General features: G+C 49.6%; 7 protein-coding genes across 7 annotated transcripts; 3 read left to right on the top strand and 4 right to left on the bottom strand.

The window, feature by feature from the left end:
* Positions 1-812: 812 nt before the first annotated feature.
* N7508_005737 (glycoside hydrolase family 75 protein) lies at positions 813-1,650 on the bottom strand (the record flags this gene model as incomplete). Its single annotated transcript, XM_058463803.1, has 3 exons — positions 813-1,064; positions 1,136-1,495; positions 1,534-1,650. The coding sequence occupies 3 exons, from the start codon at positions 1,648-1,650 to the stop codon at positions 813-815; spliced, it is 729 nt and encodes a 242-aa protein (XP_058320281.1).
* An 815-nt stretch (positions 1,651-2,465) lies between these two features.
* On the bottom strand, positions 2,466-4,648 carry N7508_005736 (uncharacterized protein; the record flags this gene model as incomplete). The annotated part of the gene is made up of 11 exons (XM_058463802.1): positions 2,466-2,626; positions 2,687-2,871; positions 2,927-3,119; positions 3,169-3,381; positions 3,434-3,461; positions 3,512-3,535; positions 3,585-3,772; positions 3,827-4,015; positions 4,063-4,239; positions 4,292-4,342; positions 4,387-4,648. The coding sequence occupies 11 exons, from the start codon at positions 4,646-4,648 to the stop codon at positions 2,466-2,468; spliced, it is 1,671 nt and encodes a 556-aa protein (XP_058320280.1).
* A 1,460-nt stretch (positions 4,649-6,108) lies between these two features.
* Positions 6,109-7,083, top strand: N7508_005735 (uncharacterized protein; the record flags this gene model as incomplete). Its single annotated transcript, XM_058463801.1, has 1 exon — positions 6,109-7,083. One exon carries the CDS (start codon positions 6,109-6,111, stop codon positions 7,081-7,083), a length of 975 nt encoding a protein of 324 aa, XP_058320279.1.
* A 219-nt stretch (positions 7,084-7,302) lies between these two features.
* N7508_005734 (GNAT family N-acetyltransferase) lies at positions 7,303-8,041 on the bottom strand (the record flags this gene model as incomplete). Its single annotated transcript, XM_058463800.1, has 2 exons — positions 7,303-7,393; positions 7,455-8,041. 2 exons carry the CDS (start codon positions 8,039-8,041, stop codon positions 7,303-7,305), a joined length of 678 nt encoding a protein of 225 aa, XP_058320278.1.
* Positions 8,042-8,373: 332 nt separating this feature from the next.
* On the top strand, positions 8,374-9,832 carry N7508_005733 (uncharacterized protein; the record flags this gene model as incomplete). Its single annotated transcript, XM_058463799.1, has 2 exons — positions 8,374-8,895; positions 8,954-9,832. The coding sequence occupies 2 exons, from the start codon at positions 8,374-8,376 to the stop codon at positions 9,830-9,832; spliced, it is 1,401 nt and encodes a 466-aa protein (XP_058320277.1).
* An 828-nt stretch (positions 9,833-10,660) lies between these two features.
* Positions 10,661-12,328, top strand: ergS (the record flags this gene model as incomplete). Its single annotated transcript, XM_058463798.1, has 1 exon — positions 10,661-12,328. The coding sequence occupies one exon, from the start codon at positions 10,661-10,663 to the stop codon at positions 12,326-12,328; it is 1,668 nt and encodes a 555-aa protein (XP_058320276.1).
* A 463-nt stretch (positions 12,329-12,791) lies between these two features.
* On the bottom strand, positions 12,792-13,803 carry N7508_005731 (PX domain-containing protein YPT35; the record flags this gene model as incomplete). The annotated part of the gene is made up of 5 exons (XM_058463797.1): positions 12,792-12,864; positions 12,924-12,981; positions 13,039-13,133; positions 13,203-13,228; positions 13,306-13,803. 5 exons carry the CDS (start codon positions 13,801-13,803, stop codon positions 12,792-12,794), a joined length of 750 nt encoding a protein of 249 aa, XP_058320275.1.
* Positions 13,804-13,848: the final 45 nt, after the last annotated feature.

Raw genomic sequence — 13,848 nt, 5'->3', positions numbered from 1 at the left:
AGGGACGAATAACCCATTTTCCATCATGAAAGCTGGCCAGGAACACCGGGCAGTTGGGTAAAGATCAGCCTGGTAATTTTGGGTGGGTGCCCAAATCTCCCGATCGATCGATCGTGAGGTCTCCAAGGGACTGAGATCTCACCGATCAAAGCCTCAGTTGGAACCATGATGTAATATGTGGATCGCCGATTTGTTTCCGAGATCTGCAAATAGTGCACTACTCTTTTGGTTTTCAATAGTGCCATTCCTTTGATGTTTAACGGTCGAATTTCTCCGTGATTGGCATATCAGTCCAGTATTTGTCAAGGTGTTCGAGTTGATGTCAAAGATAACTGATGTCCGTGAATTTGACCCATCGGATAGCAGCCACTTGGGCAGCTGGAAGTGAGCAGAAAATGAAGTGGTGAATACCCAAGATTCACGGTATCGGCTTACCATGTGTGCTCAGTTGCCCTCATTTCATATACGAAAAGGGAAGTGGTAACTTGATTGGTCAGGAAGAGAGATAGAGAAAAGGATGCTTTATTGGGCTATCTAAAGAAGGCGTCTATAGAGAATGCCCATCAGAGAACTGCTAATAAAGGGGTGACAAAGGAGAGGTCTGAAAAGAGATAGTGCACATGGTATGTTGTTTGCCCTGTTTGCACGTCAGGGGAACAAATTCACTGCAAAGAACAAAATAAACAACCATTGAACGTAAACACGACCCACTTCATATATAAGGCACTGCGTCATGCGCGAAGAACTATCAATGCTGAAGAAACTACCAATGGTGAAGATCTCGATGATAACAACCCAACTCAAATCCATGTCTAGAGACCGGCGACCAGCTTGTCCCCAAGATCCTTGATGCTATCCTCAAAGGCATTCCGATCCGAAGCCTTCCAGTTGGCACTGCTACCAGAAACAGCACCTTGACCAGTGAACCCAATATACAAAACATCATCATCACCATGCCCATTATCACCATTGAGCCCGTCATCAGGGTAACACATCTGGGCCAAAGAAATCGAGGCTTCACCAGTCGAGTCCGCACCATTGGTATCACCCCAAATACCATACAACTAAGGAGCCCAATGTCAGTACACTCTACAAAATCCCAGCCACCATATCCAAAAGGGGAATCAGATCTCACCACTTGATTGTTACAAACAACAGCCATAACACTCAGCGGCTCCATCCCATACTGCTGCGGATCGAAATCGGTGTTACCAAACACGACATAGGGGTGCAGGTTGGCATCGAGATCCTCAATGCCAAACTGGCTCAATTGATCCTTGAACGCAGTCTCGCCTTGGCCTGTCTGGTCGGAGCCGCAGTCTCCGCCCTTGTTGTTTAGGCCGTCGCAATCTACGTCCATGTTGTCATATTGGCCGCCGTTTCCTGAGCTATGGAGGTAGATTGCGCCGTTGATGTCGCCGCAGTAGGCAAAGGTTGCTGCGCCGTTGATTCCGTCTGTGAAGCCACCTGCTAGTTTGTTGTTGCAGCTACCCGACTGGTGATTGTTAGTTAGAGGTCTTGTGGTTGGTATACTGGGGTTAGGACCTTGTGGTTGTCGTAGACTTGCTTCAAGTTATCGGGGATGTCGTAGGCTGAGGCAAGGCCGAGAGATAGGAGAGAAGTGGCAGTGATATAATGCATAGCGTACATATTCTAATAGATATCCCTCGAAATATTTGTTATATACTGCCCGGAATCCAACACTGTTTTATAACAACCACCTCGCAGAGCCCTACCCGATCAGGGGTATGGATACTATAATTAAAGGCACAGTATTAGCGCCAAAAAGGGTAAAGATCGACATGTTGTCACATTGATCCACAGGGCGCATTGGATGCATCCCCTTGCCAGTTGCCATTTGTGAAACTCCAGACACCATGCATCACACTAGCGAAGACCATATCACGTTTTAGGTAAAGAGATGTTAGAATGGGAAACTGGGGCAAGTGGGACTCGGGCCATGCATGTTTCATGGCCTATGGGATCGAGTATCAGACCGAGGGTCTTGATCAATGCTTTTCCATACCGGGGTCCCTGCAGATGTTCAGTGGGGTAGATTGTGGAGATCCGGTACTGGATTCTGTCATGTCGCGCCTCGTTCTACTGTATGTGAAACTGCTCGCATTCGTGTTGGGGATCGGGCTTAATCATCTCCCGTGTGGCTGCCGTATTAAACGACTTTTTTGTCCAAGCTTCTAGACTTTACGTACTGCATGCTTGGTCTCGATGTTGCCTGGCTGCTGGGCAGCCTTTCTTTTCAACTTGGATTGGGGGACTTCCGTAACAACCCCGGCGAAGAATCTGCTGCCTACCAATTTCCTAAAAAGGACGAACGGAGCAATATGGCCCCCACGTGCGAAGCAATAGGAGCAGCTTATAAGGCCAAGATCGGCATTTTCATATGTAGATTGAAAAAAAAAATCCAAACACGTGTATAACTAGCTGAGACTGCAAGCTGAATAATCTCATGCAAGGTTCTTACCCTGCACAGATGCTTCGTCGACGACAACCTCCTCTTTGGCCCGCTGTACAGTGAGCGAGTATTTCTTGCCTGCGATGATCCACCAAGCAAGCTCAATAATCAAAAATCCGCCGACAACAACACAAGTATAGTTCATATTGGACGCTGTGGAGAAGTAATATTAGCAACAGAGTCGGGAACTTATTTTCGCAGATCGGTACACACCGGTAGCAGGCATCTCATATGGGAAGGAGAAGAATACAATCGCGAAGGTCAGCCACGCCACTGAAACAATATTCACTGTCATTCCAATGGTTTGTCCCATAAAGAACGGGCCGCGATGCATGGTGCGACGTCGGAGGAGAACATTTGTGAGAATTGGCACAAGGAATGCGAAGTTGTTGATGGTACTGAAACTTATCAGCGCTGTTATCTCTTGGATCACAAGGGAGAGGTGGGGCATACACTGCAGAGCTCATCATAGCATTGAAGGCTGTGCTAGATCCCAAATAGATGCAACCTAGCAGGCCGACAATCACTGCAACACACAACTGCGCATTCAACGGGGAGCCCAGTCGCGGGTTAACTCGTGCCCAGACTTTCGACAAAGGCAGGCCTTCATCGCGCGCAAAGGCCCAAAAGACCCGGCCCGTGCCTGCTGTTGTCAGCGAGTGGATCTTTGGTTGTCCAACTAACATGAGACTCACTCAGCTGTGATCCTATCACACAGGGCCCCAGGGCCACCCAGACCATGAATACCAATCCAAATGCTCCTCCCCTTGTAGAGGTTACTTGCCAGAAGAGCTCGGCGAGAGGAAGTCCGGTATGTGTATCAGCTAAACTGCCGTAGTTCTGAACCGAGAACATCAGACTGAGGAGATAGGAGAGGCCTGTGACAAAGGCGATTGAAAGGGTGATTGCTGTACATGCTGTTAGTGCGATAATCTCCAAATTGTTTCAGATCAAACAAACCGAGACCCAGTGGAGCATTTCTGCCTGGCTGTAAAATGATGTCAATAAGTGTTTATTAGCTGTTCAAGTTTAACTCACATTGGGCATTTCCTCGGTGATGTGCTATAGAATGGTTAGCATTTTGTTTTGTCTCCGGATGAGATGAACACACTGAGATTCCATCTAAGCCTCCCAGTGAGTACATCGGATTCACCAGGCCCGTAATGAAGCAAATTACGTTGTTCTCCCAACCAGTGTTGTTAATCCAGGTGCGGAAGACGAATTTGCTGTCATTGTACACAGGCGCTGAAGCAGCCACGACGACCATAGTGATAAACCAGGCCAGTTGTAAGTAAACCACTATTTCCGACTGTCAATCACAGGAGTAGGTGCAAGGAAGAAGGTCTAGCGTACATGAGAACTTGTTGATCATTGGAATGAAACGGTTCCCAAACATGACCACGCCAGCCGTCAAAATATTGAGAATTTGGTATGCGACAAAGGTCATCCATGGCTGAACAACCAAGTCATCCTGGTATAGCGCAATCAACGCCATGACTGTTGTGGCGTAAATCAAATTGGTCGAGGCAGTCGTAAAGATCCCTGTTCATCATTAGCACCTGGGGTGGGTTCTCTTGTAGTCCACCCACAGCCAAAGACAGTACACCACCCAGTCGCAAAACTGAGCAAACTGTTATATCGCTTCGGGGCGATTGCTGCGATCCAATGGTACATCCCTCCTTCGACTGGGTAGGCTGAGACGAATTCAGCAAGGGATGCCCCGACGAACGATTGTAGGATGAACACGAGGATGAAGCCGTAGATTACTGGTAAATTATCAGTCGGGAGTCTGCTGGAGGGTGCTTGGGTATTTATTACGCGCGCCTGGACCGCCCGCGTTGATCGCCGTGATCAATCCTAGACCGAGACCTGTGATGCATTAGAATGAGGTCATTTCGGCGATTCAGGGGGACTTGACTCGCCTGTCCATGAGATAGTACAATTGGCTGCCAATCCAATCAAGCTCCAAACAGAGAAATGTCGTTTCAGCTCTTGCTTGTGTCCTAGACCACTGTGAACATTTGTTCCGACTGAGATTTGAACAAAAGGAAACGCACCCATCTGTGCCAATCGCAGCTCGTCCTCATTCTGTACTTTGAAGGTGTCGCCTGCACTTCTATCCCGCTCTTCAGAGACCGGCGACCGCGGCGCAGAAGTGATGTCGAGGCCACCCATGATGTGCACAATGTGAATGTATGCAGACCAAAACAGGGATATGGCAATGTTGAAGAAGGAAAGACAAAGAGGAATGAGGGGTACAGCCCACGCGATCAACCTGTACTTTTTTAAATATACACCTTATCTTTATCGCCGGCAAACTTGGAGAAATCCCCGGGTTGGCCGTGATAGCCGGCAGTGGCGTATCAAAGTGAAGCTCAAGTGGATCCCTTTCCACTTTACCGTCAAATGCGGGGTTGGGGACCTAAAATTAGGAAGCCTCTTTATACTTCGGTACTTTTGATTGGCTCATCTCTTTCAGCAGGGTGTATGAGTGATTGTAGTTGTTTGGGTTGAATAGGGACATGCCACTTGCTCTAGTGAACACTTGGCGTTGCTTAGAAGTAAGCTTCTCATGTTTAGTCGCCGGGGATTGGTAATTTCCAATAGTTTACATTGCTCCAGTCCATCAATTCTTTATGGAGTGATCAATCAATCAAAATTCTATTAACCGGTTGCAGTCCAACTAGTATTGCAAGGACTATGCAGGCGCTTCTTTCCAATTAAAGCGAGAACTCGTGTCCCATACGCCTGATCCGGCTACAGTACAGAAAATGAGAGTCTCAGTGCCGTCGGGCACTAACGATGAAATGAATGCATGGATACACCGTCCCCCTCTCCGTCCTTTGTCTCACGGGACATGTAAACACCTCCGCATCGAGTTCCCAGCCAATTTCTGCTGCAGCAAGATCAACCCCTGTTCTCCGTCATCCTCACTTCAGCTTCAATTGCTGTTTGTTGTTGTGTCAGGCCGTCTAGGGATCGCCCAGTCCGGCAGCGTGTATTCAAATAGTGGAGTGAGGTTCTCTCCACCCTATAACGTAGATGCTCCGGATCCGATGTTAACGATTTCTAGTTCGATTTTGACGCCATAGGTGGCGATTCAGATTGCATTAATGTTTCATTCGACCTCTGGTCTTCCCACCGAGGCATCAGTAGCGCTATTTTAACCTGGCTTAAATCTTTCGATTGAATGTGAAGAGTTTGATTATACAAACGATGAAACTTATGCCTTTCGATTCTAGCGAGGCTTGATCGGCTTCATTGTTAATTATAGGCTGTGGTAGGTGGCCGGAAGAAGAGATATACGATGATTGGCTGATAGGCTAGTGTAAAGAGGAGATATCTAAAGAGGGAGATATGGAAGAATTTATCCCATGGGGTAAAGGTGCATGAACGCAGATATACTCCGGGGGAAAGCATGATTTGCGGGCATCTGCCTACATCTAAAGTGGTGAGGTTAAATGTGAATAAAAAGAACACAACGCGATTGAAAGTGAGCACGTGTGGTCCATCACCTGGCATTGCTCTCAACACCTCTATAAATACCGTGTGCCGCGTTATTCTCTTCTTCCCCTTGGCATCTACGTTCCTTGTCCGTATTCTCACGGTTTTCATCCCAACCCTGGACATTCAAAATGTCTACTTGGGACCAAACCAACCCGCCTTTCATTCTTCGTGATGATGAGGTGCCTCCCGTCCTTCCGGAAGACCCTATCCCCATGCTGGCGGACTTGCATCTTGCCCCTCTTCCCGCCCCAAACAATGCTTTTGGTGAGGACCATCCTCCTTCGGTGAACGATGCCCAGATCAACCATTCTGCCTTGGCTAGCCACCTTGCTTCCAGCAACGATAGTCTCACTCCCATTCTGGTAGACTTGTACGGTGTCCCTCTGCCCGCCCAAGCCACCCAGAACCCCGATTATATCGTTGCCTCTCTACCCACCCCGCCCACTCAGGCGGATCGTTTGCCTTCATACTACAAGGTAACCATCCCAAACATGCGCAAGCTCTCCAAGAAGTGGGATCAGGAGTACTGGCTCTGTCGCGTTATCGGCATCCTCGACAAGATTGGCATCAAAGATGTCATCGACCAGCGCCTCGACCGCCCCGAGCAGTCCCACCCTCTGTACCAGGACTGGGTTAGATGGTCCCAGAAGGTTGAGAGATGGCTGTATGGCACCGTCGGCCCTAAGATCCTGCACAATTTGCAGAAAATCTCCCACTCTCTCGTCTTCGCCGATGAGACAATGTATCACATCCTCCGCCTCGAGCCCAATGAAGATGACCGCATGACCGTGGAAGTCCTCGATCTGTGGGATATCCACCGAGGTAACTACGACACTGCATCGGAATACATTGAGGTCTGGGGCGCGCAAGTTCAACATTGCCGTCGTCTGGGAATTGGCATGGCTAACTACATGGCCGTCAAGATCATGATCCGGGAGCTGGAGGACGAATTCCCCGTGATCACGGCCTTTGTCAAAGATAAGATCCGCCTGGAGGATGAGAACGCTCACCAGATGAGCGACGAGAACTTCGGTGTTATTGTGGAGGGATTGTTGGGCACTGCCCTGGGTGTCGAGATCCCCTGCGTGACCAGCGCCGAGTGATGACTTGGTAAGTTTTCGTCTCAACTTAATTCATGCTGAGCTTAACTGACAGGGTTGGTCTCATTTTAGTGCCCCCCGATACGTCAATTGCGTCCAATAATAAGTCTCCATCTCAGCATAAGTGGGGTGGGTCCGGGCGGATTGAAATGAGTGATGAAATTGAATCTGCATAGCGCTGAGCCGCTGGGCTCAAATGTACCTAATTTCATCCCACACATGTCAATGCCAAGATTGCATACCGGCAACCCCTTGTCCAAACTCGGTAGGAATACTCATTGGAGCTGTGTATTGAAGATAAACAGTATCGATCCTGGGCAAGTCAGCTGCTCAAACTTGGCTCAAATTTGGCTCATTTCTGCTGAACAACTCACCATTTGCCATTCTTCTCGCCGACTCTGTCCAGTCTTCCCTTCTCGACAAACCCACGCTGGCAGTACCATGTTCTCAGTCCTTCGCCATTCAAGTAAGTGTCAGGGTCAATGGCCACTACCGCAATGACGTTCCGCACGCTAGCATCGGTGCTAACGGCAATGGAACCGCCAGGCACCAGGCTACCGATATCGCCGACTCGCTCCTCACAGCGGTGCTCTACAAGACCGTCACGAACGCGATTCATGATCGCCTCCAAGAGGATTGTTCCAAGCCCGTGATCTCGCTCTTCGGGATGCATGAAGATCGAGAGCTCCACTGTAGGCGCATATGCAAGCAAATGCCCGCGGAATGGTGACAAATATGCATAGCCGAGAACAAGGTCAGCACCGTCATGGGTTTTTCGCTGATCTGAAGCCAGGACTAGGAATGGCAGCTTCCGCCTCTTCAGGTCTCGTAGTCTGTCTTCATATTCAAAAATGGGTGGCGGGGTTGTTGCGAATGTCAGCGAGGTGTTGACGATGTAATAGTGGTTGATATCGCGAATTTGCGGGATGTCCGCAACAGTGGCTTCGCGGGGATTGATCATTGTTTTTGATCTGATCTTGAAGTGAGCAGTAAAATTCTTCAATATTGGTACCTTGACGTTTCACTCAGGCGCTGAGGTGTTGTCTGATCAAGTCTGTGGGTCCACGCTAGGACTGCGTTAGGCCTGTTTGGGGAAACAGTGCCAAGACTTGCCAAGACTTAGTATAGAGAAGAGAACAAGAATTCAATCTCTATCTGAGGAAAAGAACCTAATTCTCACGTTTTCGCGAATTTTTCACGACTTTTCCGCGAGATTCTTTCACTTCGCCCTTCTGGGTGAGAATTCCCCTTCTTGTAGTGGTCGATTATCTTTTGTCCCCCTAATTTCTCACCATGTTCTCTCCCACCTTCATCGACTCCCAACCCAACGCATCCATTCCACCTTCCGATTCTGTTGCCATGACTTCCCATAGTCCCCATGGTGTCATTCCCTTCAATAGTGGCGGCAATGACAGCCACCGCGACAAGAATGGAAAGAGACCCCTGTCGACGCACTTCCCTCTGCCCTTCACCCCATCCATGACTCCCATTATTTACCCAACTACCACTAATGGACCCAACGATAAGGGAGAAGATAACAAGCCGGATATGGACAAGGGCAAGGCAGTTGACGACAAAGAAACCCCCCAGCCTGAGCCGTTTCGGATGCCGGACAACAGAACCGCCTTCCTCTGTCCCCACGGCCTGCACATCTCCGATACCATTGCCGTCCATGATTCTGGCCTCAGCGAAGGACATTCAGACTATCACTACCTTCAGACCCGTTGTCTTGTCTGTGATGTTATGCGCGAGTATCACCCTTACCAGCCTCAGACTGCCGATCCAATCGTTGGAGAGCAGTGGATTCGTTACATGGTCAGTTCTATACAGCTGTGTTGGTGCAAACACGTTGACTAATAATTCCTTTATCTAGGACTACATCTGTGGTGTTCGCAACGACCGCATTATGGGTCAAGTTGGTGCTGCTGGGGATGTCGCCGACAGATGTGTCAGTCTCGCTGGGGACCTGCTCGCCCAGCAGGAGAAGTTGCTTGCCGATATCAGGAAGATGAGCGATGCCGCAGTCCCCCACGCCGATGATGAAGACGACGAGTTCGTGACTGACACTAGTGAGGCGCTCACTGAGGAAAAGAAGGAGGAGAAGAAGAAAAGCTTCAAGAAAGCTGTCCAAACCAAGATTCATGTTGATGAAGAGGCTGCCAAGAGCGATTTTAGCGAGGATGGTATCAGTGCCGCTGTTAGAACTGCTGTGGAGAGAATGGCTTGGATGGATGACGAGACCCTCCAGATGGCTTTCAAGCATTGTATCGACGATGAGAAGAAGAAGGAGATTGTGCTGAGTCCCGTTATTGCTGAGAGACAGCGCATTGCTGATGAGAAGAAGATTGTCGACGAGAACAATGTTCTCAAGAAGCGTCATGACCGGAAGAAGAAGCAGACTGGTATCATGGATACCATTCTTAAGAAGAGATGTGAGGACGCAAAGAAAGACGCAGAGGACAAGAGAATGGCTGAGGTTATGAATGCTTTTCTTGACCAGAGTATTGCCGACCAGAAGGCTGAGAAGATTCGTGTCAAGAAGAAGGCTGGCAAGAAGAAGCAGGCTGGAATCAGCGATACCAACGACGACAACAAGCCTGATCCCAAGGAGTCCGGCGAGAACAAGCCGTATGTCAGAAAGTTCCCCAAGCCGACCGGCACCGTCCCACGCTCAGGTGCGCGCACTGTCATCATCGCTGGTAACTCTGGCCGTAAGAGCATATTCGAGTTCGGAACTCGCCCATCCAAGTAATCTATTACGCTGGAGAACTTCCCCGCTGCCGAGATAGAACAAGCTTAACAGCTATGAGCTCTTTTTCTCGCATCTGATGCCGTCTCAATGGTTATCCTGGAAATACGCATGTTGGTTCTTGTCTCCGACATTGTTTCAATATGATTGGTTGGCTGTGCAACATAGCTATTTGTCAATGAAATTGTTCTCGTGTTTCTAGGCTGCCGTTGTTTACATGTACATATGGTTCCCCTGGAGCTGTATTGGTGCGGATATATCCGAGATGTTTCCAAGATTCACGGTTAAACCACACGCAACGTAAAGAACACCGCCTCGTGGCCAGGTAGAAATAAGCACTCGCATGAATACATGCCTATGAATAGATATCGGAGCCTGTTAATGAAGCTTTCAGGGTGATCGGTGCCCGCGGGCTGCGAAAGCGTTAGGCAACAACAAAATTCGATCTCGTTCGTGTTTTAAAATATCCACAGCTACACTTATTCTCCACTTGTCGATCATATGTCATAGGGCAGAGACCCTTTGCGCTGCCAAGAACCCTGAAGAGGCTTGTCCGTGAGGCTAAATTGTATACTTCCCCAGGCACCAGCGTTTTGCATGTGTAATTGACTCTGTTTCCTCCGATTATGTTCCTTGTTTGCTTAGCGGGTGACCCACGGCTGACGGTACCTGGTACCAAGTACAATGGCGAAGTGTATACCCCTTTGGTAGCCCTGAAGCAGCCATGGCAACACACGTCGATACATAGATACCTCAGGGAAGGAACGTGTCATTGTGCTTTTTCTCAAACCTAGACTCAACTTCACTCTCTCATCCGCATGCCAGCTCACCATGGCCTCCGCTGTGGATTCTCGTGAATCTATATCCATTTCAACGGGCAAGAAGAGGCGTCCACGACGCGGTCGAAAGGCTACACTAGACATTGACGGGCCAAATCCTAGGAAGAGCCTGCTCTTGGATGAGATTGGTGACGACTTAGTCGACCAGCTCTATGCAAGCCCCCGGCGCAATGGACATCTCGATGACAGTTGCGCTACATCCTTCATCTCTGTCGCTGATCACCTACGCAATAATCTCGCTGCTGCCCTAGCTGCTTCCTCATGCGCCAGCTCAGCTAGCCGCAGCACTCGCACGATGATCGGATCGATTTCGACCCCGGCAACGAGCGTGGACATCAACGAGCCACCACAAGTCACCCACTCGCTCGAACCCCCCGTCGACCTCCCAGATCCGAAACCCAAAGCTCCTCGCCCGAAGAAAGGTCTCCCAGAACAGGCAGACGTGTTCAGCCTCGATGACTTCACAATAATGACAGCCATCGAACAGCTAGCCGCATACCACGGCCGAGTAGCACACATGGGCATCCTCGACCGCAGCTACCGATTCTTCGTGAACAAATCTCGAACAGCAGCAATATCTTTCAAAGTACAAAACGGTGTGGCAGTCGTCGGCGGAGACCCATTATGTGATACAGCAGCAATCCCAGAACTCCTCTCCGAATTTGCAGAATACCGAAAAAGACACCACTGGGGCATAGCCTTCATGGGCGCAAGCGAGACCTTCACAAAAGGATATGCCCAACGAGAAGGCTGGACAACCATCCGATTCGGTACAGAGCGCGTCCTCGACCCACAAGTCAACGAGGTCCTCCTCGAGACAAGTGGGAAACGTATAACAACCCAAAACCGCCAGCTCCTCAGCAAAGCCAAAGGCAACATCACCCTCGGCGTCTATGCACCCGCCGTCCACGGCACTGTCCCGCAACTCCAAGCAGACCTCGTAGCCATATACGATGCATGGCGCGAAGAACGAAACAGTTCTTCAAACCCACAGGCTTTCATAACAGTCTATGACCCCTTCGCCCTCCCAGCACTAATGACATTCGTATATACTTGCGGCGCAGACCGACACGTCAACGGGTTCGCAGCCCTCCGCCATCTCGGTTCTGGTGGATACCACGTCGATCCTTGTATCGCGGCTCCAGGCAGCGCAAAGGGAATAAGCGATCTTCTCCTTGTCGCCGCAATGGCTCTCCTCAACCGCGCTGGTGTCTCCTATCTCGGCTTCGGGTTCGAACCTTTGCATGCCTTGACCCGGGATGACGTGAGCGGGATTCCGGGTCCTTTTGCTCATCTTACGAGGGACTTGTATGGTCATGCTTTTCATCGGTTGCCTATCGGTGGAAAGAGGGCCTACCATGATAAATTCCGGCCTGATCCTATGCAGGACTCGGGTCTTTATCTTGTTTTTCCTTCTGGGGTTCCTGGGCCGAGGCATTTACTTGCTATGACGCATATGGCTAATATTAGCTGGCGCAAGATTTTCTGGGCGGATGTTCGGGGTTGGGCTTCGAGGGCTGAGAGGTCTGCTGCTGTTGAGGGAGCGCAGGATCAGCAGCGTCAACCCAAGGACCAGGACCAGGCTCGGATTCACAACGATGCGACAAAGAAGTCGATGTTTCTGGATAGGCCTATCCCACTGGTACAGGGCATTGCATGAAAGATTCAGCTTCCATGTCGCGCTTCTCTTCTTTCCCCCTCATTGTGTTCTAGTGGTTGCTTTCCTGCACAGAATATGGGGACTGTATCATACTCAGCGTCTTGTCTTTTGTTTCTTCTTGTCTTGTTCCAATAGCTCAACACGATTCCTTGTCAGTCCTGTCATAGGACGGTTTGTTTCGGCTGCATGTTCCTCCTATTGGCTTCTCTATCATTGGTGTTGGCCTGCCCATTGTTTTGGATAATTCTGCTACTGGGTTATCAATTTAGTAAATTGGATTAGTTCACAGCAGAATACAGTACAGGAGAGTAGATCCTGCATTGGATCCATTATTCTTGTAGTCCAATAACTGAAGCAAATGTTATTGTCAATTAAATTCATGGTGTACATTTTGATGCAAATGCAAGTCCAGTAGAAACGCCATAGAGCTCCGTATCACCCAGTGATGCGAGGCAAATATTGATTAACAAATACGGCCAAAGAGGAAATCTTTGACAATTGGGGAGCCGGAGAACTCTGGGTTCAGAAGGATACAGCTGAGGCGAGTCAATATTGGGATTTGATGTGATGGATATAATCGGTGTTAGCAACTTACTTGAGGAAATATTCCAGGCCTACACGTCGTGATTCCAAGAATTTGGGGCGGAATTTGACTATGACATGTATTAGTTTGCTCGGCCATAGGAAGAGGATCAAAATGATATACATACAGAGAACGCTCTTCGGGGGTAGCGCGGGTAAAGCGTTTCGAGCATGCGGGAACGAAGCAACTAGCCGCTGGCGCAAATCATCGAACTCGGAGTATCTAAACGAAGCGGGGGTTATGGGTTAGATGTGTGGCGCCATATGGAAACGAGACGGGGTCTGAACATACCTCATCCGAACAACAATTGGTGCCCCCTGCACGAGTAACACATGTCAGATACCAGTTCCAATTCTAAATACAACCGATGAGCCCCTTGAAGGCCAAAACTCACATCAAGTGTATAAATCGTACAATTCCAAACAACATACGAACCAACCCCAGTCATGCCCTGCACAACGACGTGATCATCGATGGAAACACTACGCGCCCAAAGGCCCCGACTCGTCTCCGAGTTCGGGTCTGCTGTATGATCTTCGAGGGTGATCGGGGCAACATGATTTAGAGATGACTGCGAGACGCGTGAGGCGTCACGCTCATGTCGGCGCCAGTATGGCGGTACTACGCTCGACACGGGACGGGAGCGGGTAGAAGATGCAGCGCTCTGTGGATTTGGGTCTGGATTCGGGTTGGTGTCTTTGTGGGCGTTTGGTGTTGTGCCACTCTTGATGGAGGCGATTGAAATGGTGTCCGCTCCGAGTGCGGGGAAGGGTTGGAGATCTGGAGATTTAGATAGGGAGGATGATCGGGATCGTGTTCGGAATGGGGAGGAGAGCTGCGGCTGCAGCTGCGGCTCAGCTGCCGGTCCGGCCTCCTCAGGAGCTGGCTCCATCCATTAGATATTGGATGAGGTTGGGTTTGGTTGTGGTCGTGTCCT

Source organism: Penicillium antarcticum (assembly GCF_028974205.1).
Source record: "Penicillium antarcticum strain IBT 31339 chromosome Unknown utg000005l_segment0_segment0, whole genome shotgun sequence".
Taxonomy (NCBI): Eukaryota; Fungi; Ascomycota; class Eurotiomycetes; order Eurotiales; family Aspergillaceae; genus Penicillium; species Penicillium antarcticum.
This window is presented reverse-complemented; position numbering and strand designations above follow the sequence as displayed.